The sequence below is a fragment of the Palaemon carinicauda genome, chromosome 35, assembly GCF_036898095.1.
Source record: "Palaemon carinicauda isolate YSFRI2023 chromosome 35, ASM3689809v2, whole genome shotgun sequence".
Taxonomy (NCBI): Eukaryota; Metazoa; Arthropoda; class Malacostraca; order Decapoda; family Palaemonidae; genus Palaemon; species Palaemon carinicauda.
Window position 1 is genome coordinate 14299335 of NC_090759.1, and position 26868 is coordinate 14326202.

General features: G+C 35.7%; 1 protein-coding gene and 1 pseudogene across 2 annotated transcripts; one reads left to right on the forward strand and one right to left on the reverse strand.

The window, feature by feature from the left end:
* Window positions 1-11941: 11941 nt before the first annotated feature.
* Window positions 11942-25230, forward strand: LOC137627632 (monocarboxylate transporter 4-like). Of its 2 annotated transcripts, none has more exons than XM_068358748.1 (13): window positions 11942-12086; window positions 16810-16986; window positions 17747-17881; window positions 18013-18630; window positions 18948-19045; window positions 19333-19459; window positions 20187-20333; window positions 20674-20856; window positions 21399-21499; window positions 21752-21904; window positions 22798-22984; window positions 23927-24121; window positions 24372-25230. In XM_068358748.1, exons 2-13 carry the CDS (start codon window positions 16821-16823, stop codon window positions 24533-24535), a joined length of 2274 nt encoding a protein of 757 aa, XP_068214849.1. In that variant the 5' UTR covers window positions 11942-12086; window positions 16810-16820; the 3' UTR covers window positions 24536-25230. The 2 variants fall into 2 exon arrangements, with proteins under 2 accessions (XP_068214849.1, XP_068214851.1); XM_068358750.1 differs by having other exon boundaries at window positions 21399-21493.
* LOC137627633 (neuronal acetylcholine receptor subunit alpha-6-like) overlaps window positions 25222-26868 on the reverse strand; it is a 26291-nt pseudogene continuing 24644 nt past the window's right edge.

The window sequence follows — 26868 nt, forward strand, 5'->3', positions numbered from 1 at the left end:
ATATATATATATATATATATATATATATATATATATATATATATATATATATATATGGTCTTTTATATACTCAAAAGTTTCCTCATTCATCAATACCAACTAACCGTAAATCATTCAATAACCGTATTTATTACAGCATGCATATATACACACAATATATATACATATATATATATACATATATATATATATATATATATATATATATATATATGTATATATATATATATACATATATATATATATATATATATATATATATATATATGTATATATATTGTGTGTATATATGCATGCTGTAATAAATACGGTTATTGAATGATTTACGGTTAGTTGGTATTGATGAATGAGGAAACTTTTGAGTATATAAAAGATTACTTGGCTGACAGAAACTATATGTATAACTTGGAAACTTTTTTCCATCACATAAGTAGAGGGTTGGCTAAGGGAAGTGTTTTAGGCCCAATCTTATTTTGTATTTATGTTATTGGTCTGCTGAAAGTACTGTACTACAGAGTGAAGGTCAAACTATATGCAGAGGATACACAATTTTACTTCTCCTTAATATGACATTGATGATACCGATGAGACTTTAATTTAAATCCCGTTTTTACTGTAGTCGCCCAAAAGATTACCGGCAAAATAAGTCCCACCCCCGAATGACGTCATAGACAATGATGTCTCCCACGTTAGCAGCGGTCACAATACATCATCATCCTCATCTCCTCCTACGCCTACTGACGCAAAGGGCCTTGACTAGATTTCGCAGTCGTCTCTATCTTGAGCTTTTAATTCAACACTTCTCCATTCATCATCTTCTACCTCGCGCTTCATAGTCCTCAGCTGTGTAGGTCTGAGTCTTCCAACTCTCCCAGTGCCTTGTGGAGCCCAGCTGAACGTTTGATGAACTAATCTCTTTTGGGAGTGGGGAGAGCATGCCCAAACCATCTCCATCTACTCCTCATCATGATCTCATCACATATGGTACTCGAGTACTCTCTCTTATAGTTTCATTTCTAATCCTGTCCTGCCATTAAACTCAAATTATCCCTCTGAGGGTTTTGTTCTCAAATCTACTAAATCTATGTGAGATTGTTTCATTGTTTTACCGTGACTCATGTCCATAGAGCAACACCGATCTCACTAAACTGATATATAGTCTGATTCTTATGTGCAATTTCAAGCGATTTGATTCACAAATTTTACTTAATCTCTCTCTCTCTCTCTCTCTCTCTCTCTCTCTCTCTCTCTCTCTCTCTCTCTCTCTCTCTATATATATATATATATATATATATATATATATATATATTCAAGAGGAATTCCATAATAACGCAGGACTCTCCATAAAATTGGCCGGTACACACTAATACCATCAAAAGTGAATTTCTGTATACTACGCATTGCTGTACAATATGTCTCAAAATGAAAATTTGGTCAATGCAACTTCTACCTTTTCTAAATCCTGCTTGTTCATGTCTCAGCTTTTCATCAATCTTTCTCTCCAGTCTCTTTATAATAAGCATACTATATATTTTCATAACAACTGAGGTATGTATTATGCCTTTGTAATTATTGCAATCTATCGGGTCTCCTTTTTTTAGCCATTTTCACCAACACTCCTAACTCCCATTCTTCAGGTTTTTCCTCTTCATGCCATATTCTACATAATAATCTTGTAAGTACTCTGGGAGCCACTTTATTTTCGGCCAGTATCATCTCGGTAGTTATTCCATTGTATCCAGGTGCTTTCCATCTCTTTAGTGCTTTGAGGATAGTTTCAACTTCAAACACACTGAATTCATTCATGGGCACATCAAGGTCTTCATCAGCTTCAGATATATCAATCAAATTATCCCCTTCATATCTCCTATTCATAACCTCACTAAAGTGTACCATCTAACGTTGTCTTACTTCATCTTCTGTTGTTATAACAGATCCATCTCTACTTTTAATGGTATATGCTTCTTCTTCTTTTCCCCCATAGAGATTTCATTAATAATTTTTTAGCAATTCTTACACCATAGCCACTTCCTGAATTCATAGCTTTATCAGCCTCATCTGCTCTTTTGTCTAGATATTCTCTCCAGTCATTCCCAGCTTTTCTTTTACCTCACTGTCAATACTGGAATACTTAGAATGATCTACCTTGTAATTTTCATTACTTCCTTGAAAACTTCCAAGTATCATTTGATATCCATGGATTTCTCCTTGTAACTGCGTGTCCCAAGACTTCACTACCAACTGACTGATATATGTTCTTAACATCACACCATACTTCATTAATTGTCTGTTCTTCGTCTCTTTAAGTCTCTAGACTGCAAATCGATTCCTACATTCAATTGCAAATGTTTATCTGTGCTCTTCTTTCAAAAGTTTAGTTGTATCAAACCTATATATTCTATCTACCTTTCTGTTGGGTGCTTTCATTACCAATATCCGCACATCTATAGCTTTTTTACATTTCTCAGAGTCGTCCTCCTTCTCTCTTTAATGGCAATGTGATCTATTTGATTTTTGTAATTGCCACACGGTGAAGTCCATGTCTACTTGAACAAGAGTACCTCCAGTGACAAAATTGTTTGCTGAACAGAAACTTATGAAATGTGCTTAATTTTCATTTCCAACTTCGCCAAGACCCTCGACACCCATCAAATTCTCTGTCTTGATCATTTCTTCCAACTTTAGCATTGAAGTCGCCAATCACAATTTTCATATCTCTCTCTAGGATCTTCTATTACACTTTGTAGTTCTTTCTTCAGGGGACATGCCCTTGCAAATTTCAACCAGCTTATTTTCATTCTTAGGGGATGCAATGTGACCGCTGTTAAGGCGGGAGACGATATGATTGGCTATGATGTCATAAGGGCGATAACTAGATTAAAATAAATTCAAAATTGTTTGTGGGAAAGAATTTAAGAAACCGATATCTTGCATAGTTTGTGACCTAGGTGTATCAGTGGACTAAAATTTCCCTCAGTGCTCTAAGAAATAATGTAGTAAGAATTGCTGGATATGACCTTAGAAACACGGATTTTGTAAAGTATCTGGGTGAATGTTCTGCAAATAAACTTATGGTTGATTGTGTTGTTACTATAATCAAACCAATCGGTGGTGGCCGCTGAGAAAGAAGAGCTCATTGTCAGAACGTATCATGTTTAGAAACAAGTCAAAAACCTTTGAAAACAACAATAAAGGCAGATTAAGAGATTAACAGTTATATGGGGGCGAGAATCCTATTTTCCCTCACTGCTGTACTTGCTGGCACAAGATCGGCAAAATAACATCATATCTACAATAATAGCCTGCTTATTGTCTTTTCCTTCAGACACACACACACACACACCGACACACACATATATATATATATATATATATATATATATACATATATATATATATATACATATATATACATACATATATATATACATATATATATATATATATATATATATATATATATATATATATATATATATATATTGAAAACGGATAACCAAGCATAAACAAGCATCTGGAAGGAGATTTTTTAAAGAGAAAACCTTTTAAGTCTTTGATTACTCTCTCTCTCTCTCTCTCTCTCTCTCTCTCTCTCTCTCTCTCTCTCTCTCTCTCTCTCTCTCTCTCTCTTTGGCCTTGTCAGATTCTTAACTTTCACTACCGATATCTCTGTGCCCATGGTGGTCGGGTCTTGCTTGCTTGCTTGCTTGTTTTTGTCCAGCCTTGCGTTGGACAAGGGCTCTTCCGTTAAATCAATGGTCTTTCAGCTTATAGGATTAGGATATCTTAAAGGAAAGGTCCATTTAATCTCTCTCTCTCTCTCTCTCTCTCTCTCTCTCTCTCTCTCTCTCTCTCTCTCTCTCTCTCTCATGTAGCACTTTGAAATGTAGGTTTTCCACATTCTTCTTACGTGACTCGTTCCTCTTTGATTATTCGACGTACTGTTCTTACAGGAACATTTGTGGCTTCAGACGTGCGGATATTATACCTGAATTGGTCACATCAGTAAAAGGGTCGTGGATCATCTTCTCCTTTATGATATACTTGTATACTGAGTCCTGTTTCACTGGAATCGGGACGGAGATCACGAGTTGGAGAAGTTTTCATCGTTTGAGATTGATAGTTTAGTCATTCTTAAGCAGTGTATTGTATACTCCAAGATCGACCATTCAGAGATTAAATATGAGTCACTGATCTTTGCCTGATAAATTTACCCTTGTGACCGCCAAGATGTACTGGTCAATCAGATTTCAAACATCCTTCTGCCAGAGTTTTATGTAGATGCTAAGATAAAACTGGCTACTAACCAGCGACTATATTTTCGAAAAAAAAAAAAATTTAGTTGATTCTAATTATTTTACCCTAAAGTGGTTGAATTATTTTGACACGAGTGCGCTATACAGTGAGTCAGAAATCGTTTCAGCGGCCACGACAGATTGGTTTTACATTTTTATTGGACTCACAACTGTAACTCCATCTATTACAAGCTACCCAAATTGTAACTTGAAAAGTTACAAAACAATAAACAGAGTATTAAGATTGATAAAAGATGCCCCACCCCGAGAAAGGATTACTCCTATAATTATTTAATTACACTGACTGCCTATTAAAACCAGAATAAAGTCAAATATATGTGCAATAACTTCCCAATAATATTTGAAACCAAGAAGTACTGTGCAGTATCCTCACGATAGGTTGTAAAGCTTTCAAGTATGCGGTCCCAAAACTAAATAATAAGCTCCCACAAGATATCCGAAAGACATGCTATTAAGGCTTTCTTGCCTTCGAAGTGCTTCGATAATGTAGTTTGATAATTAACTCTAAATGCTTAAATTTGCATACAACAAGTAAGTCTTGTAGGTCCCATAGTGTAGGAATATAAGGAAATTTTTTTTTTTTTTTTTTTTTTTTATAAAACCAGTAAAGTTAGCATAGGCCTATATGATATTCATCCGTTAATATTCAAATAGCAATGATTTTAACCAAAATCTAATAATAATAATAATAACAATAATGTTTATTGGACAAAAACATATTTACATACAAAATATTTACAAAAAAGATTCGGTCCAAGCCCATGCGGAGCAGAGCTCTTCGGGCAATAATACAAATAAAATAATATCATCAATTAAAAACAAATTATAAAAAGTAAATATTGATATAGATAAACTAAATGTACACATATATATACATAAGTATACACATATGCATACATATACAAATACATATACACACATGCACATATACATACACATATACACATAGACACATATAAATGAGATTTTAAGCCTAAAAATAAATGGAAATGTATATTCGTATAATAAAGAAGGGCGGAATAATAAATAGTGCAAATTTTGAATTTAAACATTGATATGGTAGAAATGCTAGAATTACAAATGTATACAAGCAATAAACAATATAAGAATTAAGAACATTATTGCATTAATGGTTAGGTCATGAAGAAATATCAACTAATAAAACTTAGTACACAGATAATAACATATTAGTATATGATTTTTTAAAAGATCGAATGCTAAGCAATGCCTTAAGATAAGCAGGCAGAGTATTCCATTGTTTAACTCCCTGATAGAGATAAAACTGTTCACATTTCTTTACACGTACGAAGGGAAGAGTTAAGTTAGAGTCTATTGTTCCATATTGGTGTGCTGATTGTACCTGAATTATTTTTTGTCTAATGGATGGATATTTATGCAGCGAAAGTGTTTGAAACATCAAATTCATTAAGGAGAGTTTGTAGGTGTCCTCCAACTTCAGAATCGAGAGAGACCAGAATAAAGGTGATGTATGAGCTAAATAATCACTCGAAGTTATTATTCTCACCAGTTTTTTTTTGCATAATGATTAGCGGTTGCAGGACGTTTCTACTGCAACTCCCCCACGCTGTAATGCAGTAATTTAGATGAGGAGATATTAAAGAGTGGTAGAGTTGTTTTAATATATATAGCGGGAAATAATCCTTCAGCCTATATATGATACCTGTAACTTTGGAAATTTTATTGACTATCATATCCACATGCTTACTGAAGGTTAATTTATTGTCAAACATTACTCCTAAAAATTTTCCGCTGGACTTCTGGTCAAGAGTGTGATTTCCTATTGCAACTCTTATGTTACCGGGAACTTTGCGCAAAGAAAATATTATGAAATATGTTTTTTCTCTCATTTAGGGTCAATTTATTCGATAGTAACCAATTTTTAACATTATTTAAGTTAACAGTTAAAGAATTACAAAGAGAATAAATATTTTTATGACAAAGATGGAGCGTGGTGTCATCGGCAAAAAGTATGGAGTTTAATCTGCCAACTGAACGAGGCAAATCATTAATATAGATGAGGAAAAATAACGGTCCTAAGACTGATCCCTGAGGGACACCTATTTTGACATCCATAATCTCTGAAAGATGACCATCGAGCGTGACAAATTGTTTTCGATTTGTTAGGTAGGATTGGAGTAAGAATAGTGCATTGCCTCGTATACCATAATGTTCCAGCTTTCGAAGTAGTATATCATGAGACACAGTATCAAAGGCTTTGCTCAAATCCAAAAAAACCGCACCAAGGTATTCATTTTTATTCATTGCATTATAGATATTTTCAAGAAGGTCATGAACGGCATCACTAGTACTTACGCCTCGTAAGAAACCATACTGACACGTAGAGAAGATGTTACAACTATTGAAGAAAGAGTAAAGTCGACTATACAATAGTTTTTCAAATATTTTATTCAACAAAGGAAGGCAGCTAATTGGTCTATAGTTATTAACATCTGATATATCACCAGATTTGTGTAACACAGTCACACATGCAATTTTCAAAATGTCAGGATAAATACCAGCATCTAAACAACGGTTGAATAGCATAGATATAGGAAAGGCAAGTAGGTTAGCATTGTTTTTATATAATCTTGTAGGAGGAGAATGAATATTTGCTTTTTTGTTTTTCAGTTTTTTTTATAATGTTTATCACTTCAAATGGAGATGAAGGGGTAAAAAATATAGACTGCTGATTTGAGGGAGGCAAATAGGTACGGAAATCTAAGTTAATATTTTGAGGTAAAGCATCCCTTAGAGTAACGCCTATTGTAGAGAAATGAAGATTAAAAGCATTTGCAATTTGTTTAGTGTCAGTAATGGTTTCCCCGTTTCGAATCAATTTTCTGAGTGAGCTACTCTTTTTTCTGCCCGGCCTTAGTGACGAGTTGATTAAGTCCCAAGATTTTTTGGCATCTCTACGGAGTTGGTCAAAAGTACTCTCAAAATAGTTTTTCTTTGCCTTGCGTATTAATGTACATAATAGATTACAATAGTTGTTGTACTGTTGGCTACTATAATTACCCAATTTCATTCTTCGGTACAGATTATGTTTAATATTAATTGATTTAAGAAGTCCTTTGGAAATCCACCTATTCATCAATCTTTTAACACTAACAAATTTTGTTTTTAGGGGAAAACACTCATTGAAGAAACTGTCAATCTTTTCACTGAAAGAGGACACACCTACGTGAGGATTTAAGGAGGCGTGACCATATTCTGCTGACCAGTCTCTACCCCGGAGTAGTTCTGTAAATTTTCTATCATTAATTTGGCTCATGTCTCTAAATTGAATTCTTATTTTGTCATTCATGCTGCTTAGTGCAGGCAATAAAAGGCTACAGAAAATTGGGAAATGATCAGTGATATCAGCTAAAAATATCCCAGAGTTATTAACGAGGTTATTATTGGCCCAAATGTGATCGATACAGGAGAGAGAGTCATTTGACCCGATCCTGGTAGGCCTAGTTATTGATGGTCGGTATTCGAAAGACTGCATTGTGTTGATCAGTCTCCGTGTGGTCTCGCTTTCCCCTTCCCTCATTAGGCAGATGTTAAAATCCCCTGTGACAACAGTATTCCCAGAAGAGATACCTGGACTTCTTAGTACCGCCTCTAGCGAGTTGAAAAACATATTTTCGTCACCTCCTGGACGCCTGTATATACCTAAGATAATAGCAGAATGAGAGGAATTGGGAACAGAAACTGTAGCCCCGGCACTTTCAAAATTATCTGTAGATATGCTTAACTCATCGAGAGGTTTAAACAAATGTGAATTTTTAACAAAAATACTCACACCACCACCCCTCCGGCCCTCACGATAATTATGAAAAGCATTATACCCTGGAAGTGAATTCATGCAATGTGTTTCTTGCTTAGCCCAAGTTTTAGTTAGCACTATAATGTCAAATTCATGATTGCAATTTTTCAAATAACCAATAAATTCGTCGTGATTTTTCTTAAAACTTCTAATGTTAAGGCTTATTAGCGAAAGGCATTGCCGCATATGATCAGGGAGAGAATCATTAAAAGTATCAATGGTATAATATTTACAGGAAAATAGATCGGCTGCATTCACAAAATCTACAAAGTTCTCATCAGGATCAGCATGATTGACAGGATTAGCATTCATAAAATTAACAAAATTTATAAATGGGAAATATTAAATAATATGAACAGATAATTAGAAGGGAATTAAAATTAAACTTTAGGCTTATAATAATGAAATATTTACGACTGTATAAAATGAGAATCGTTATGAAAGACAGAGAAAAAAAATAAGTAAAAACTGCTATTGTGAAAGGATACAAATAATGAATTTATAATAATGGTGATGAATGTAATAAAAATAATCTAAGGCAATCTAAATAATTAAAAGAATATCTAATCAAGTAATACGTAGAAAACAATTTAAAATTCGAAGCAAAAGAATCAAATAAATGAAAAAACTAATAAGTTAACTTATAAGCAGCTGCAAAATAATGTACAGAAACTCATTTTGAAATTCACTCAGGGGCACTAAGGCCAGTACTATTATAAAACAGGTCCAGGTCCTTGCGGGCTCGGATGGCAAAGGTGTTACCCGATCGAGATGTTTTAACTCTGATGACACCATCACGCGTATGCAAGAAGAGACCGTTCAGTTGTTGTCTTTTCACTTGCCGAAGTTCGTAGTAAAGGCTATCGCGTTTCCGAGTCAGAGCTTCGTTTATGAAAAGTCCTTTTGCAGTATCATTTTTATGTTGCAAACAGGAATGTCTCATATCTGACTTTACAGCCCGTGACATCAATTTCAGCAAAATGTTGTTGTTAAGTGGTGACCCATCGATTCCTCTCTTGCCAATCCTTCTTCCTTCAAGGATGAAGTGGTCGGGAAAATTCTTCTGGAGACACTTCTCTAGGATATCCCGGCCTAATCTCCTTGTATCTTCGTCCGGCTGGGGAGCAGGCAAAGCAGGACCAGACAGAACCAGATCATTGCAGATCATTTGGGCCTCGGTCTCGTCTATCTTCTCCTCGAGAACTTCCATCTCCTTTGTTAAGTTAGGTCTGGACTCCAATGACGCAACTCTATTCGTGAGATCGGCAATAGTTTTGTCTTTGTCACTTAAAATTCTTTTAACTTCTTCCTGGTGGTGACGAAGTTTATCCTCAAACGCAGCAGTCACCCTTTCCTCGATAGTAGCAATTGTGTTCTTTAAATCACTAACCTGGTATATGAGGTCTGAAATTTGAACTGAAAGGGAGGATATAAGATCTTGAATTTCAACACTCAGATCGGGAAGCGAGGTCAACACACACGATGCTTGGAGAACTCCATTTTCGTCTTTTGAAATTTTCGTCTTCAGTGGTTGGCCACTTACGATCTGAGAATTCACTACTTCTTGAGATGATGGCATTTTGGGTGTTGGATTAATAGCACAGCTAAATAAGACAACAGAAAAAAATACACTGTTCGTATGACGTGGAAAGGGACACGGACTTGGTTATTTTCACGGCAGTTCAGCAAACGTTTACAACTCATTAGTTTCACAGGGGTGATCGCTAATCCATAGGTCTAGTGGAACGAGAAGTCAGGAGAATAGATGACACGTCCGATTAGTAACCAGGTCAAGACCCAACTGAACGTCCGATTAGTAACCAGGTCAAGACCCAACTGACACGTCCGATTAGTAACCAGGTCAAGAAAGCTTTTAAGCAACGAAAGATACTGCAAATTTATAAAAGACAAAAAATAAATAAAAGTCAAAGCAAATAGAAAGGAAATACAAACCTTGTTTTCCTCCTTTGAAACATTAACCGTTTTATCGGTCCTGTGAAAATCGCCCGGCTATCTGTATTGACTGTGGCTCGGCCCACGTGAATTGCCGTAGGCCAACAAGGTTGTAGATATACTAATCCGGCATCTGTTGAATATCCTTTTGAGCCGTTATCCTTCTTCTGACCTTCATCGTTCTTTCCATTTTGTTAAGGACTTGTTATATCTGTCGGGGCAGTATTTATACAGCAGCCTACAACAGAAGTGAAAAACATCTATATTATTTTGTCCGAATCCATAAATTCTGTATCAACAATGGTGATTTACTTCCTGATTCCAATGGTTATTTCAGTTAAAAGTATGCCTCTGCACAAACACACACACACACACACACACACACACACACACACACACACACACACATATATATATATATATATATATATATATATATATATATATATATATATATAATTTTCGGTGACCAAACCAATCTTTTCTGAAGAAGGGCTTTAATTTTTTCATTCTACCTTGTTTCGAGTCTTGTTCTCCTGTCTGGCATTAGTTGCTGATTCTCATCTTAAATTTGTTGGGAAGGAGCTTACGTTCTATTATTTTTTTTTTTATTCCAGATCTAGATATTAATCTTTGGCACCGTCGTTCAATTAGCTCGTTATATATGTTGCATAAGATTTTTCATAATTCTGACTATCCTTTACATTCAGATCTTCCCGGACAATACCATCCTGTTCGTAGTACTAGGTGTGCAATTAATTCTAATAGTCAGGCATTCCCCATCATGAGGCTCAATACTACACAGTATTCTAGAAGTTTTATTCCAGCTGTTACCAAGTTGTGGAATGATCCAAATTGGGTACCCGTTGAATCGGTAGAACTTCAAAAGTTCAAACATGCAGCAAAAGTTTTTATGTTCAACAGACTGACATAAGTCTTTCTATAGTTTATATATGAAAAATATGTTTTAATGTTGTTGATGTTCTTGAAATATTTTATTTAAATTGTTCATCACTCCTCATATAGTTTACTAATTTCCCGTTTCCTTCCCTTGAGCTTATAACATCCTTCTTTTCCAACTAGGGTTGTAGCTTAGCTAGTAATATATATATATATATACAGACACACACACACACACACACACATATATATATATATATATATATATATATATATATATATATATATATATATATATAATATATATATATATACTTATGAACAAAACATCTGAGAGGGATTGCATGCAAAAGAAAAAAAATTACAAGTGTGGTTCAATAGTTAACAGTAAAAGTAAATTTATAGAAAGTAGCCATGATTTTCGATATGTTATCACATATATGCAACATTTTTCTTATATTCTATAGAATCTGTTAGGAAAGTTCAGTAGCTTTTCACCATTTGATAAAATGAAAACAATAATTGATAAAACAATAATTATAACAATGATGATATACTATAGACGAAAATTGGCAATTAAGGAAGCAGTTTATAATAATATAATAATGAAAAAAATGCAGATAAAAATTAGCAATTTATAATAATAATAATAATAATAATAACAACAACAGACTCAAATTGGTAATTACTACAGAAGCTGGTTATTGTAGAGTCGTCACCAAGCCATTAGAAGCAGTGTAAACTAGATCGCATCACTTGGAAGAGATTATTTCTGGGGACTTTTACGGCCGAGATGAAGCCCCCCCCCCCCCCCCCCCCCCCCCCGCCCCAAATTGGTCAGTGCTTTGACCATAAGGTGTTTAAAAGGTCTGGTGAGGCCGAAGCTCTCCGTCATTCTTATCCCTTGTGTGCCGGGGCAGAGACACACTCGTTTTTAGTGCTCTTCTGAACTTCTTACTACTGTAATATACCGAAGACAGTAAGACAGTAGGAAACGGAAGTCAGGATTTTTATTTTCATCAATTACTCTTCTACGACTTGCTTTTACTAGCAACGAATTTTATCATTTTGTCGTCATAAAGGTAATTTTATTTGAATTTATATCGGTGATTGTGAATTTACTCAATAATAGGAAAGTGAATGGAGTGCTGTTATAAATCAACAGTTTGTAGTGTATTTTACGATGTTCAAAGTTGGTGAAACTTTGATGAATTTCTTTAAGAGCCATAGTTTGAGCCCACAGATAGTTTTAATTTTCAAATACTTGTTTGGCGAGACTTTCTTTCGGGTTTGATATTTTCGTAAATTCATAATTCGCTGAAAGAAGTGATCTGTTGATAGCTAACTTTATTTCTAGGGAATAATTGAATCGCGATTTTAGCCATTAACCAATTTAAAGTGTTTTCTTACTCTACTGAATTCTAACTTTGTCATTACAATTAACCGTGCCTTGTTTGTGAATTTTAGGTCTTGTGTCTTTAAATTTTATAATTTTGTAGCCTTCAACCAATTTGAACTAATTGTTTTGAGAGGATTTCCATTAATTTTATCCTAGTTTTAAACCACACTTTCCTCTAGTCAAGCATCTGATAGTTACCCAGCCAACAGTGCTCGCCAACAGTTTGCTTTGGTTTGACTAGATCTACGTGATATGCATTTCATAATATAAGACTTTTGCATCCATGTATTAGTATAGGAGGTACACTTTAACATGAAGGGTACTGGCATTCCTATTTCAGACAAGGACATGATGTATTAGGTTTGACTTGTGCCATAGACCTTGGTGTACTGTACTTGGTTAGGACTCTATAGAAAGCTTGTATTAATCAAATAATTTTCGTAGTTTTAAAAACTACTTGCTAAATTATACGGACAAGCTTAGATTAGGATATTCACTTAACTTAGTCGTGTATTTCATTTAATTTCCAGTTTCTTCCTGGGCCCCTTTCTCGCCGTAAATGCCGTTTACATAGGGGGTAGGGGAGTGATCGCATTAACAAGCAACGCACAAAGTAACCTCTTTAAGACTATAGTTCGAAAGTTTGGCGAAAATTTAAGCTCTGCTGCTATACTGCAGATTTGAGAATTAACATTAACTACGTAGTGTGATAAGCAAAACGCCAGAGAACATGACAAAACTAATTTTGTAGGTCCTGCGTGTTAGGATGAAAGCTTTTCTAAGCCTAATATGGTATAACTTATTTTTAATTGCCCAAATAGATTTATAATTGCCTATAAATTGCTAATTGGAAAATAAGTTTGCTAAACTGAGCGCTATATGTTAGTGTGAATGGTACTTGCTGCATAACTGTGTTGTCTTAATCATTATCAGTAATTAAGTTACAACCCTATTTTGGGAAGGCAGATGCTAGAATCTCCGTCTAATGGCTCCAACAGGGTAAATAGCCCAGAAAGGAAATCACTTACGAAATAATGCTCTTGGGTGTACCCTTAGTTTGTCTGCAAAAGTAGATGATAGGACGAACATAAATTCATTAAAAACAAAATGGCCAGTTATGTTGTTCATACATACCATATTTGCCATGAGTTTTCTGTAAATCTTCCATCCGTCTTAGCATGCGCATAACTGGATTTTCCCTTGGACACTGTTATAGTAGTTTATATAATACATAAATTTATGAGCAAAAGTTTGTAAAAATGGGTAAATAAACTTTAGTTTATAGCCAAATGTATGAACCATTTATTTTTCCTATCTTGTTTTATGCATTTCTGACTACGATTATTAGGGCAAACCATTAGTTTGAGTTTCCGGACTTCTCCCCCTTATAGAAAGAATTATGCGGGATATCATGGTAAAATTTTTAGGTAGAGAAATTTAAAAGGAGAACTTAATTTTCAGCAATAATGGTCAGGTATGCAAAATAAACACAAGCTAACCAATTTGGAAAAATATTATTCATATTATGGGTTGAAAATTAAAGTATATTTTCTGATTCCCTTCACTCCCTTCTGGTGGTTTTTGCTCCGCAGTGGCTCACTTCCCTCGCAAATAAACAAACTCAATGCAAGCGACACATGTATGGGCTATACACGCCAGCCCCTGGGTCACCATTTCGGGAATATATTTTACTTTCACGGTAGCAACGCTAGCTATACACTGAACAGTTTTTATCATAATCAATAACCGAGATAGATTAAAATAACTAATTTAGATATAGATTGTACCTCCCTCTTGGAGAAGTCTTTTTATGATTGTAGTGAAATTATACTGTAGAGTAAGTTGGAAAAAAAAAACCGGCCATTATAGATGTCACATGGAGTGGGTTAATTAGATAATAAAATTTTGAGATGGTGAATTAGATTGTTCCAGTAAATGAAATCAACTTTTAATTATTAAAATACACACGGAGAGCAGACACTAGAGACATTTACATAATTTAGAATATAACTATTAGAAACTATTGGAAGTCTTGCAGCGTCTCGACGCCCGCCATGGTTTAGGTATGCTTACCATGGCAGGTGGGGTTAGTGAAGGTTACCAACTCACGAGTAGGACTCGAATGTAACTGGTCTTAGTCACTTTGGGTGTTTTTATTTCCACTACATTGCTGGGGGGGGGGGGGAGGGTCTGAGGGCTTGTCTTGCCTGAGGGTAGTAGTGGTAGGTGATTTAACCACACTAGACTGGTTCTCACGCTGCGTCCCCTCTCCCTGGTATGCCTGTTGATTTGGAAACCTATTCAGTACATATTCAGCAAATACCAAGCATGGAGTAAAGCGGATCGAACTGCTTCCCACAAAACACATGGATCAGGGAGAAGTCATACGTCGGCAACATCCGCCCTACTTCCTGCGCATTTACTTTATATTTTTGGCCTTCAGAATCATATATTTGTACGTCACCTAGAACACCAGGAAAGTTGTGCATATATATTTGGAAGGTCTTAATTGATTAAGCCAGCTAATGATTAAATCGTACGAAGTTGCAGGAGCGAACGCAAAAATATGCCTTCGCAGTGCCAATAACTCTCCATCAGTCTCCCGAATGTAAACAAACTCGAGTTAGTGAGAAATAATTCACATATTAATCGACCTATTTGAAAGTTATGCCCTCGCACCCATTTAGCATAAGAAATAAACTTCAAAATAGCCAGCGCTGTTCAGTTTCCTATAGCAAATTCCAATTTCGCTAGTAATTAAAGTATCATATACTAACCTAAAAATGTGTTATGATTTAAGTAAAATTTTTAGAAGAATTCACAATAAATCTAATCTAATAATCTTAATGTTAAATGGCCTCCCGGTGTAGCAGGAACCCCCCCCCCCCACTGAAATTTCCCCAGAGAAAATTGGCTTAGGATGGATTCCCATTCCATCCCCTCTCGGGAAAAGCAGCGTCGGCTGTTATTCCCCAAGGGGAATTTCAGGACTCGTGATACTTTTCCCCTTATAGGCCATTTCTCCGCCCTTTGCATAGAAGCTTTGACATGAATTTCCCCATCAAATTAACTGTTTTCCCGTTATCCCTTCCTTCCAGACGGACACATGTGGGAACCTGTGACTTTGGGTGGGCGAAAGCAAGGAAGTGATTATCTAACACGAACCTAACAAATCCACCTAATCTAACCTAATAGTTCACAGGTCAGACTTAGCCGGGGACGGACACTCCCCATAGGTCACAAACCTCCCAGGTCTGTCAAATTCGTATATCGAAGCACTTGGAGAATAAGAGTGTTTTTTCTTTTCGAGCGAAATATTTCATAAATTCTCTTGATTTGAGTTTTTTTTTACAAACGGATGTAATAATTATATAGCCTTAATTTATGACTCCATAAATTCTTGAACTATATTTTCTTCTAATCTCTCGAATTCCAAATCATAAGCTTTAAAACTTCTTTAATTCTCTATATGATCATCAGGTTTGTTCAACTTAGTGCAGTCTATACATTTCGTCCGATGTGAGTTACGTTCCTTGGTGGTATGATTTCTAACCCTTTTCCTGCACACTTTATAAGCAGTCTTTAAAGGCCCGGTCACTCCGCCTGAACGTTGCTGGAGCGTTCCTTGAACTGTAGGGAGGTGGACCAAACCCTCGAAAATTTAATTTAACGTTTTTACGTTCGGTCTTTATTAGGCTGCTGAACGTAGCAAATCCTCGCATATTTCCTGAGTTTTCTTACACCTCTATTATGGAAGTTGCTGATTTATGCAATAAGGGTATTGGTATACATTATGTCGAAAAGCGTAGCGGAGTGATTTTACAGTCACCAACCTGTAAAAGATAATAACAAAGTAGGGTGAAAATTACGGTCTCCGTAACTTAATTAAAATTACGGTTTTTCTTAACAGTTTATTAAAAAAAAAGCGATAAACTTTTCGACATCCTGTATACCAATACCCTTATTGCATAAATTAGCAACTTCCATAATAGAGGTGTAAGAAAACTCTGGAAATATGCGAGGATTTGCTACGTTCTGCAGCCTAATAAAGACCGAACGTAAAAACGTTAAATCAAATTTCCGTGGGTTTGGTCCTCCTCCCTATCGTTCAAGGAACGCTCTAGCAACGTTCGGGCGGTGTGACCGGGCCTTAACTTTTTTAAGAAGGTCCCTACCTCTTGACAGTGGTAGCGGGTGATCACGTTGTACCTATCTTTTTATATAAAATTTTGCTGACCTTGACAGTGGTAGCGGGTGGTCACGTTGTACCTATCTTTTTATATAAAATTTTGCTGACCAAAATAGTTATTCTTAATGTTTTTTGGAGTGTGGTGAGATTTATAGGTATATTAATCGGTAAATAGAATAAAATCAAAATATTCAAGAAAATTGCTCTTCGGTTCCAGGTCAAAGAATCATGACGCTGGGTTATATCCTCCCTTCCGAATTAACGTTACTGCAGAGATTTTGGAACAATTGGATCACAAAGGAACTCTGGAATGTATGGAACATCAACGAACATGGAAAGAAAAGGGAGAACAGCACCACGAAGGACGATAATGTTCCTATTGAGCAGAGTTCTGGTAGGGATACTGCTTTCTTAATACGATGTTTGTATTACTTATTAGCTAAGCTACAACTCTAGTTTGAAAAGCAGGATGTCATAAACCCAAGGGCTACGAAATAGCCCAGTGGGGAAAGGAAATGAGAATTAAATCAAGAAGTGATGCACAATTTAAATAACACTTTATGAGCAGAAGCAACATTAAAATATCTTTCATTCACATAAATCATAAGAAATTTTCTATACCTACAGACTATGGAACTCTTAACTGGAAAATGCTGGAGGGGAATTTACATGAGTAAATACTCTTATGCCTTCATTTTGTTCATGTAATTTATACTTTTCTGAAAGGAAATTTATATAATTAATATTTACCATAAACTGGTGCAAGCTTTCAAGGTATTAAGGAAAGTTTACGCATTGTTATCTCTATAAAGATGTAACTTTCATTAATTTCTTGACATTCTCATTCGTGGAAAAAATATACTGCTGCTGATTTCCTTATCGAAAGGTCAAAGATTTTATCTAAATTTTCACCAGTTTTTAGGCTTTAGATGGTAAGATAAGTTACCTAATTTCAGAAGTGTAACGCAAAATTTCCTTTTTTCAACATAAGATTCAATTCCTTTTACGTGCCCTTGAAGGAGCAAGTTATCTACTAGATTCTGAGGTTAACGCCAGACAGGGTTACCCAGTTCCTTAAAGGAGTCTATGCCCAATTCACAACTACCTTTGACAATTTTTTTTTTTTTTTACTATAATAAGCATTTGTTTTTCAGGTGAAACAAATTTCCCCAGAATAGACGTTACTGATCATGGGGTAGTGTCAGCGGAGGTTAACATAATATTGAATAAGTCATTACCAGAAAGGATTATTATGGAAGATATTAATCTCGAAACATATGAATTAAAAGGTAAGTTTCTTAAGATTTAATAGCTTTTTCTCAAGATTTTAAAGTTTGAAATTTTGTACTTTATCTAGAATATTTTGTCAATGTCCCAAGGTTAGTTTAAATGCTAAAGAAGATATAACTATTAATTTCAGGGACATTAAAGATTGAGCCTCTGGACACATCAAAGATTGAGCCTCTGGACACGTCAAAGATTGAGCCTCTGGACACGTCAAAGATTGAGCCTCTGGACACGTCAAAGATTGAGCCTCTGGACACGTCAAAGATTGAGCCTCTGGACACGTCAAAGATTGAGCCTCTGGACACGTCAAAGATTGAGCCTCTGGACACGTCAAAGATTGAGCCTCTGGACACGTCAAAGATTGAGCCTCTGGACACGTCAAAGATTGAGCCTCTGGACACGTCAAAGATTGAGCCTCTGGACACGTCAAAGATTGAGCCTCTGGACACGTCAAAGATTGAGCCTCTGGACACGTCAAAGATTGAGCCTCTGGACACGTCAAAGATTGAGCCTCTGGACACGTCAAAGATTGAGCCTCTGGACACGTCAAAGATTGAGCCTCTGGACACGTCAAAGATTGAGCCTCTGGACACGTCGAAGATTGAGCCTCTGGACACGTCGAAGATTGAGCCTCCAGGAGACGAAAGAGATTTTGGATTGGTGCCAGGGTCTGTCTGTCTGGAAGACTTGAACGTGTTGTTCCCAAGGAGTGTTAAGGATGACAACGATCTAGAAGCCTGCGAGAAAAATGGTATGTATATACCAGACCATATTCTGGGCTTATTTTTTCTATTTATTTATTATTATTACTAAGCTACAAGCCTAGTTGGAATAGACCGGATGCTATAAGCCCAAGAGCTCCAACAAAACAAAATAGCCCAGTGAGGAAAGGAATTAAAATAAAACTTTAAAAGAGAAGTAACGAACAATTTATATAAATATCTTAAGAACGGTAAAAAACCTAAAAAAAAAAAAAGTTAAAAACATAAAAAAAATGAAGAGAAATTAGATAGAATAGTGGGGCGGAGTATACTCTAGCAAAAGAATAAAATTTTATTTAATCCACAGGAGTTGAATCATCAGAATCCAAAAGGCCCGGCGAAGAGTACGATGTTCCAGACGGTGGATGGGGATGGTTTATTGTCTGTGCAAACGCCATCTGTGCAGTTAGTATATTAGTATTACTTAATTGGTGTATTGTAATAATTAACATGGTCCTCTATTTTCAAGTTATAAAATTTTGTATATTGTAGACATTTTCCAAGACTCTTAACTTTTTTTTCATAACCTTTTATAAATTAAGATAAATCTATTTACCCATACAAATTTTCATATCGGGACTATTCTGTTAATCTTGAGCTAACGGTATATTCTTGTTATACTTTTTTTCCAGGACTGACAACCAGTCTTTGTAAATCTAATTCTAAGCTAAATTACGAAACAATCCCCACAGATGATGTTCACGACTCAAGGTCCTTGTTTTGGTCTATTTTTCGGGCCAAGACTGAGAGAACTTGGTGCAACTGCCACGCTGACATCATGGATCTTCAACTTTCAGTCTCTGACTCGGAATCTGACAGGTATGACTTTTACTTATAGGGGTTTATTTCTCGCCCTCCACCATACACTTATGAGTCTGTTCAGGCGGGCCTTTGTGTGAAAATTTTCTTTCCAGTTTATATTTTGCTCTATCTTTTCAGTTATTCGCTAGCATTTTTATTCAGGCCTAATAGTTTTGTTTATCACTATTATAACACTTTCCAAAGGGATAAGTCTTCAGCTTTTTCTTGAAAGCTGCCACATTTTTGCTATTCTTGCCATCAAGAGGAAGGTCGTTGAAGAGTCTTAGTGCAGCATAACAAAAATTTTCTCCTAGTGCATGATTCACACTAATTTCGAATAGTCTATACAGGTAATTTGACTTACTGTTTAGTCATTGTTGGCAAAGGGGTTCAGTGTGAAATGCTAAATAACCAAGAATGTATCTGATAGAAGGTCCTGTTAGAGTGGTGGTTTAAAGTCTGTATAGGACCAGAAAAGCCGGCCTTTAGAGTAATATATCGGAAATAACATTTAGTCTCTGTAAGTAGATTGCTTTGCTCAGTCATTACCTCTTTGCTGTTGATATTAAGTAGTTTTTAAGTTTATAATATATGGCCTTTAACGCACAGTGCGTAACATTTCGGTAAGTAACTAGAGTAACCATAATGAAATTAATTTGCTTAGAGATTCCTTATTACCTCTTTGCTATTGCTAAAAGGAGATTCTAGGTGTCATTCACTGTTGACACTACCTTTACCTTGGCAGGTCCTTGGACAGGCCTCTTGGGTAGCAAATTCGGGTACCGTCCCGTGGCTATGATAGCAGCTTTCATGGCGGCCTTGTCGTTCATAGTGTCCTCTGCGAATTTTTGTAATCCGATGTACTTCCTTATGACGTTCTCCCTTTTGAGCGGTAGGTATCCTTTTAATGCTTAGTCAAATTTTGACAGACATATAGATATTGCTTAAATCAAATTTTGACAGATATGAATATTGCTTAAATCAAATTTTCTTCAAATGATTTGAAATAAAGTTAAATTTACCATAACTTATATAGATATTGCATCAACCTTAGTGTAGTGTGACTTTTTTTCTTTTAAATCTTTCATATACTGTTCTCATAATTCCCATTTATCATTGGCTTTTACAAGTCTGTAGTTTCGTAATCCTCTTGGTTCATTTTTTTTTTTTTAATCTAAATCTCTAATGCTTACTAGTTTCCTTGCATTTAGAATTCACAATTGTCTTTACAGGTGTAGGAGGCGGTCTCTGCATAAACAGTTGTTACCACATGTCCGCCAAGTACTTCAAGAAACGACTAGGACTAGCCAACGGGATTATGGTCACTGGTGGTTCTCTGGGTTTCATAGTGATGCCCATATTAGGAGCTAAGCTTCACGAGCATTTCTCTTTCCAATGGACAACTATCATCGCAGGTAATGCACTAAGCAGCGTTGGTGTTTTTGTATTTTTAATTGGGTTGGCCTAATTGAAATTTCGCTGCCTGGCGATCCTCGGAACGGTATTAGTCCAGCTCAAACTTAGTTTCTTGAGCGTCTGTAACCTTACCATATTTGTGAAATAATGATGGGAGGTTTAGGGGTAGCTATAGGGCTACCTACAGAGTCATCAGCAGCCAATGCCTGCCCCTCCTTGGTCTTAGCTTGGGTGTCGAGTAGAGTTTACTTAAGCATTGATCATACATATAGTAGTTTCTATGGCATTGTCCTGCTTGCTAGGGCTATGTCACTCTTTGGTTCTGCCATTCATAAGTGGCCTTTTAAGCCTTAAATGTTTAGTTTTTATAATCCATTAGACACTGTCTATAAATGTAGAGACTGCTCAAATTTGATTTGATTACTTCAAAAGAATAACTACTGTCATATGAAATGGTTCTTAAATCTGAAATTGAAACTATTCCGCTTAAGAAATTATTACAAAGGACTAATACTAACTAGTTTGTTTCTTACAACCATAGGCTGTGTATTGATGTTGGCTGTCCCTGGTACTGCCTTCTTCCAACCCTTAGAATGGTACATGAAGAGAAAATCCGCTGGGCAGGACCAGGAAAAAGTTGGTGTAAGTATTAAATGGATATTCTTGAATGATCCTCGCAGACTGTAAAAAGTTTAACATAACTAATATTAATTGTTATTTATTATTATTATTAGCTACGCTACAACACTAGTTAGAAAACCGGGTTTCTAGAAGTCCAGGGGCTCCTACAGAAAAAAATAGAAAAAATAACCCACTGAGAAAGGAAACCAGGAATCTAAGTTTAAAGAGAAATAAATTACAATTAAACTAACTTTTCTTTGTCCTGCGTCACAGGTACAGACAACTGCTATATCGGATCAAGAAAAGGAGGAAGGACTCTTAAAGAAATTTCTGAACCAGTTTAAACCTTCTGTTCTGCGCGACCCACTTGTTCTCACAACAGCTCTCTACACTGGCCTCTCCATAACGACGCTTCTTAATATTGTTGTGAGATTTTTTATTAATTTTCTTATTGCTCTTGATCATTGCTTTTTCTCTATTGTAAGATTCTGATTAGATTTTGTTTTAGATGAATTTCAACTATATATTTATTTATGTATATATGTATGTATATGTATATATGTGTGTATGTATGTATATATGTGTATGTATGTATGTATATGTATGTATATGTATGTGTATATATATATATATATATATGTATGTATATATGTATGTGTATATATATATATATGTATGTATATGTATGTGTATATATATATATATGTATGTATATATGTATGTATATGTATATATATGTGTGTATGTATGTATATATATATATATGTATGTATATATGTATGTGTATGTATATGTATATATATATATATGTATGTATATATGTATGTATGTATGTATATAGATATGTATTGTTGTATGTATGTATGTATATAGATATGTATGTATGTATATAGATATGTATGTATGCATGTATATAGATATGTATGTATTTATGTATGTATATAGATATATATTTATGTATGTATATAGATATGTATGTATGTATGTATATAGATATGTATGTATATGTATATATGTATATGTAGCCTATATATAGATATGTATATGTGGATATGTTTATATATATGCATATATGTGTATATATATACAAAGTGTCAAAGTAACTTTTTAGTCTAATTGACCTTTGCTAGATGATAAATTCTAAGCTCTTGCTTTTACGTCAGATCAGAATTAGCAGAATGTTTTAGTGCTAAGCATTAAGGAAATGAGAATTAATCAGCAACATCCTAATGTTTTTAAACTGTTTTGGACTGTATAGCGAATTTCTTCAATTTTGCAATTGCAAAAGTTTTACAAATGAAGATTATCTTTCTCTTTAGTCAACGGTGCCTTTCTTGTTGAACGACGCCGGGTACAACTTGAAGGATTCCTCCTGGCCTGTATCTGTGGCTGCTTTCGCAGACCTTGGGACGAGAGTGCTTTGTGCATCTGTGGTGGACTTCCCTTGGCTGAATGTCAGGCTTCTCTATGCAGTGGCTCAAATTATAGCCATTCTTGCACCTAACGGTAAGGGAAATGAGTGGTTGGGTTGCTTTTTGGCGAACATAGTGCCTCTGCTTGTCTAAATCTTGCAGTCTTAATTTCTATATTCATGTTGCAACTGCAGAAGTTACCATTTTTGCCCTTTTACTCAATATCCGCCCCTGCCATGCCATGGATCATGTGGATTTTTTTTAATCTATATATAAAATTCGATGATAAATAATCACTATTCATAACTAAGGGTTAATGTTGCTAATACCTTTCACCTTCGGTAACCTAGCAGATGTTATACCCAACGCAGCGAAAAATGACACGGAGGGGAAAGCACATTGAAACAATTCCCCCACTGATCTGATTCCACAGATAGCCTGTCCCCTCTCCAACTGACCCCACCTCCAACCCCTGTCCTCTTTCTCCTCTTATGATTTATTTCTAAACCCTGCTCGGGGGAGGTCCCCGCTAATATGCCATTGTTTGGCTAAGGGTCGACTTCTACAATGAAAACTCAACGTGATTTTTATTTTAATGGTGGTGTACAAAAGCTAGAATGAATAAATACAATCTTGGAAATACACATTCATATAGATACGGAAAGAGAAGCAGAGGGTCAATGGGTGGAGTGAGATTGTAGAAAGAAGGCATGCCGGGTATGTGTGGAGATGGTAGAATTTTTATTTTTTTTATTTTTTTCTCGCTGCGTTGAATATACAGTAGGGCACACTTCCAGTATGATGTACAGTTTGTCGGATGAACAAGAGCAACTTACTACTTAACACAAGTGATCCGTAGGCTTTGCTACTTGCTTATCTGCATCTCGGATAGTTGGTTAAGACTTGCTATCTAGAAATTTTAAATTGGTTTTTAAAATTGGTACTCTTGGATGAATTTTTATTTAATATGCTAATGGTAATTTATTGATTCCCCCATGAGTTCAATTTTCCACATGATTTACCTTTGGCTTTACAGCTCTAATGCTTGGCACGCACAACTATACTATGGTGTTACTGACGATGGGGTCTGTGGGGATTGGTCTAGGTATCATGTACGTCTTGGATGTCTACATAATCATCAGAGTTTTGGGTGTGGAGAGGATGCAGTCTGTGTACGGGATCAGCCAATTATTGAGAGCTATGTCCTATTGTCTGATTGGTCCCATGGGAGGTAAGAATTGTTTTGAAGGATTTTATAGATTCATTTGTGCCAAATCTTGTTTGTTTTATTTATTTTTACTTTACCATTGACATGCTAATGACTGTCTAGTTTTGAGAAGTTTTCTTATTCTTAATATAATTTATGTATGAACTTGGTAATTACTAATAGTAATTCAATCAGTAATTCAATAGTTAAGTTCCTAATATCTGTCATTACTATAAGTAATGTAAGCTGTTCTTTACACCCAACCCCCTGTTAGGAGTCCTACGGCAAGCAACTGGCTCCTATAGAGCTTCCATTATCTTGTACACCTGTACTATAAGTGTTGGTCTCCTTCTCCTGGTCTCCACCTGCATCTATACTGAATTCTGGCCTATGAAGAAGGATAAAAAGAGCGACAAGGAAAACACTGATAAGATCTGAAGACCAATTGCGGAAAAGGACAAGCGATTGTGTTCCGGAATATGCAATGATTAAAGGATTTTTCAAGTTGGACGGAAACTAGTACTCTACTTTTAAGGTCGGATTAGTAATGAAAATTTTAAATTTAAGGAGTTGATGAAAGAAAATTTGAGGCTGGCCAGGAGGACGCGAAGAATGAGGCTGGCCAGGAGGACGCGAAGAATGAGGCTGGCCAGGAGGACGCGAAGAATGAGGCTGGCCAGGAGGACGCGAAGAATGAGGCTGGCCAGGAGGACGCGAAGAATGAGGCTGGCCAGGAGGACGCGAAGAATGAGGCTGGCCAGGAGGACGCGAAGAATAGCGATTGAAGGAAGCCAAGGAGAAACTTATGATTATTGTTGCTACCCAAGAGGAAACTAATAATGAGGCTAAACTAAGAGGAATAACTTAGAATGGCAGTTACCAAGAGGAAACGAGGCATGCTAATTGAGGCTAACAGAGAAATCTAGGAAGGGTTAATGTTAGCCAAGAGGAAATTACCAATGATTATAGAGGTGTTCCCTGAGGTATGGTAATTAAACTTTGACAGATCAAATAAAGCTTCTACTTTGACGACATTATAGACTACAATAGTCTGTCTAATTATTAAATGTTCAGAAATTTTATTCGTGAATGTCTTCTATAGATTTATGGATTAAAATAAAATATTTTTGTAATACTTTCTTTTATTAACTTATTCACAGAACAAATGAGCATATATACAATATTATTAAAACCTAACTAATATAAATACACATGCTTGAAACATCAGTTATGTATTTTTGATAAAAATCTAATACCAACCTAGAAAGTTTCTTTCTATAGTTTACTTAAAATATTTCCATTGTATCTCATACTTGGACCCATTTGATTGCCTAAGAATATCTCCATTTAAATGTAAAATTGAGAATTCTCTTTTAAAACATCATTATAAGTCTACTCTTATTTCTAGTTATATGGAGTTGAGAAGTTAAGCTTATTTTGTATGGAAACTAGATCGCACAACCGTATTTGCAGTAGGGTGCCGATCTAAATTACTTGCAGCTATGAGATAGTCGGTATAGAGGAAGTTGATATTAAATATGTAACATTTGAGTAGTTTTGTTTTGTTGACTTATTAGTAGTTTTACAGATGAAAAATCCTTCCAAATAAACTATTTCTTAAGGGAACTTAAGAGTATGGACTGCTTGCCAAAAACTGCAAATGGGTGTACAGTGGAAATGCAATAAACTATTTACTTTTTTTTTTCTTTTGCAATGGCTGAAAATTAAATTTGACCAGGGCTGGTATGAAATGCAACTTCCAGTAGGGAATGCCCCTAAATGGTGGATAGGTCCCAACATAAAACCCACCAATAACATTTCTAGCAGTAAACTAAATGTCTGGAAACCCTGTCAAATCAAACCGCTGCTACATAAGCGATGAATGTGACCACGAACGTGGCCAGGAAGCCAATTGCTGCCAGGCGATCTAAAGCGGCGGCGACCAGCAGCCAATCTGGAGCATAGCTAACAGAGTTCTTGACGTCTGTGTCCAGCACCTCTCCGTCGTCGTCTCCTCCGCCACTTCTTCCGACCTAAGGGATTAAAAATGATTTGGGATTTTGGTCTTTGAATTTCCTATCTACAGTGTGCTTTCCTGCAGGATTAATCCTGCTTTCCTGGTCCTATCACACACACAAACCCTGTGACTTAAGAGTTTGAAGTGCTTCTATGATGTGGATTTGGCAATAATGCACCGCACAAGTTTAATACACTCTCCTACACAGTAATACTATTGTGACTTCATTCAACAAGATGATTCGCTTATATAAAAGTAGTTTAGGGCAACAATGACACAAAAATTTGAAACCTGCAATGGCAAGCTTAAACAGGATTTAAAGAGAGAGAGAGAGAGAGAGAGAGAGAGAGAGAGAGAGAGAGAGAGAGAGAGAGATGAAAATATCATTACAATGTATGAACTTGTATGAAACACGTGCGGTACAATTAACGAGCAATATGGAGTGTGAAACGCTAAATGCCTTGGATTGTACGATATTAAATGAATGTGTTAAATGAACGTGACTCTTGTAAAGAGTTCCCCTGCAATATAGGACCATAAAAAAGTCAGAGTAAAGCAAATGATCTATTTATCCTGTAGTCATAAGTATTTGCAGTATTGGTGCTTATTAACCCCATTGCCATACCCATATTATCGAAGCACTTGGAAAAAGTCTTCAGTTTCTTGGTATACTGTAGCTTAATTAAGAAATTAATTGGAACATGACAAGAGCATAATTATTTAATGTTAATTGTGTCAACAACATGATGCTATC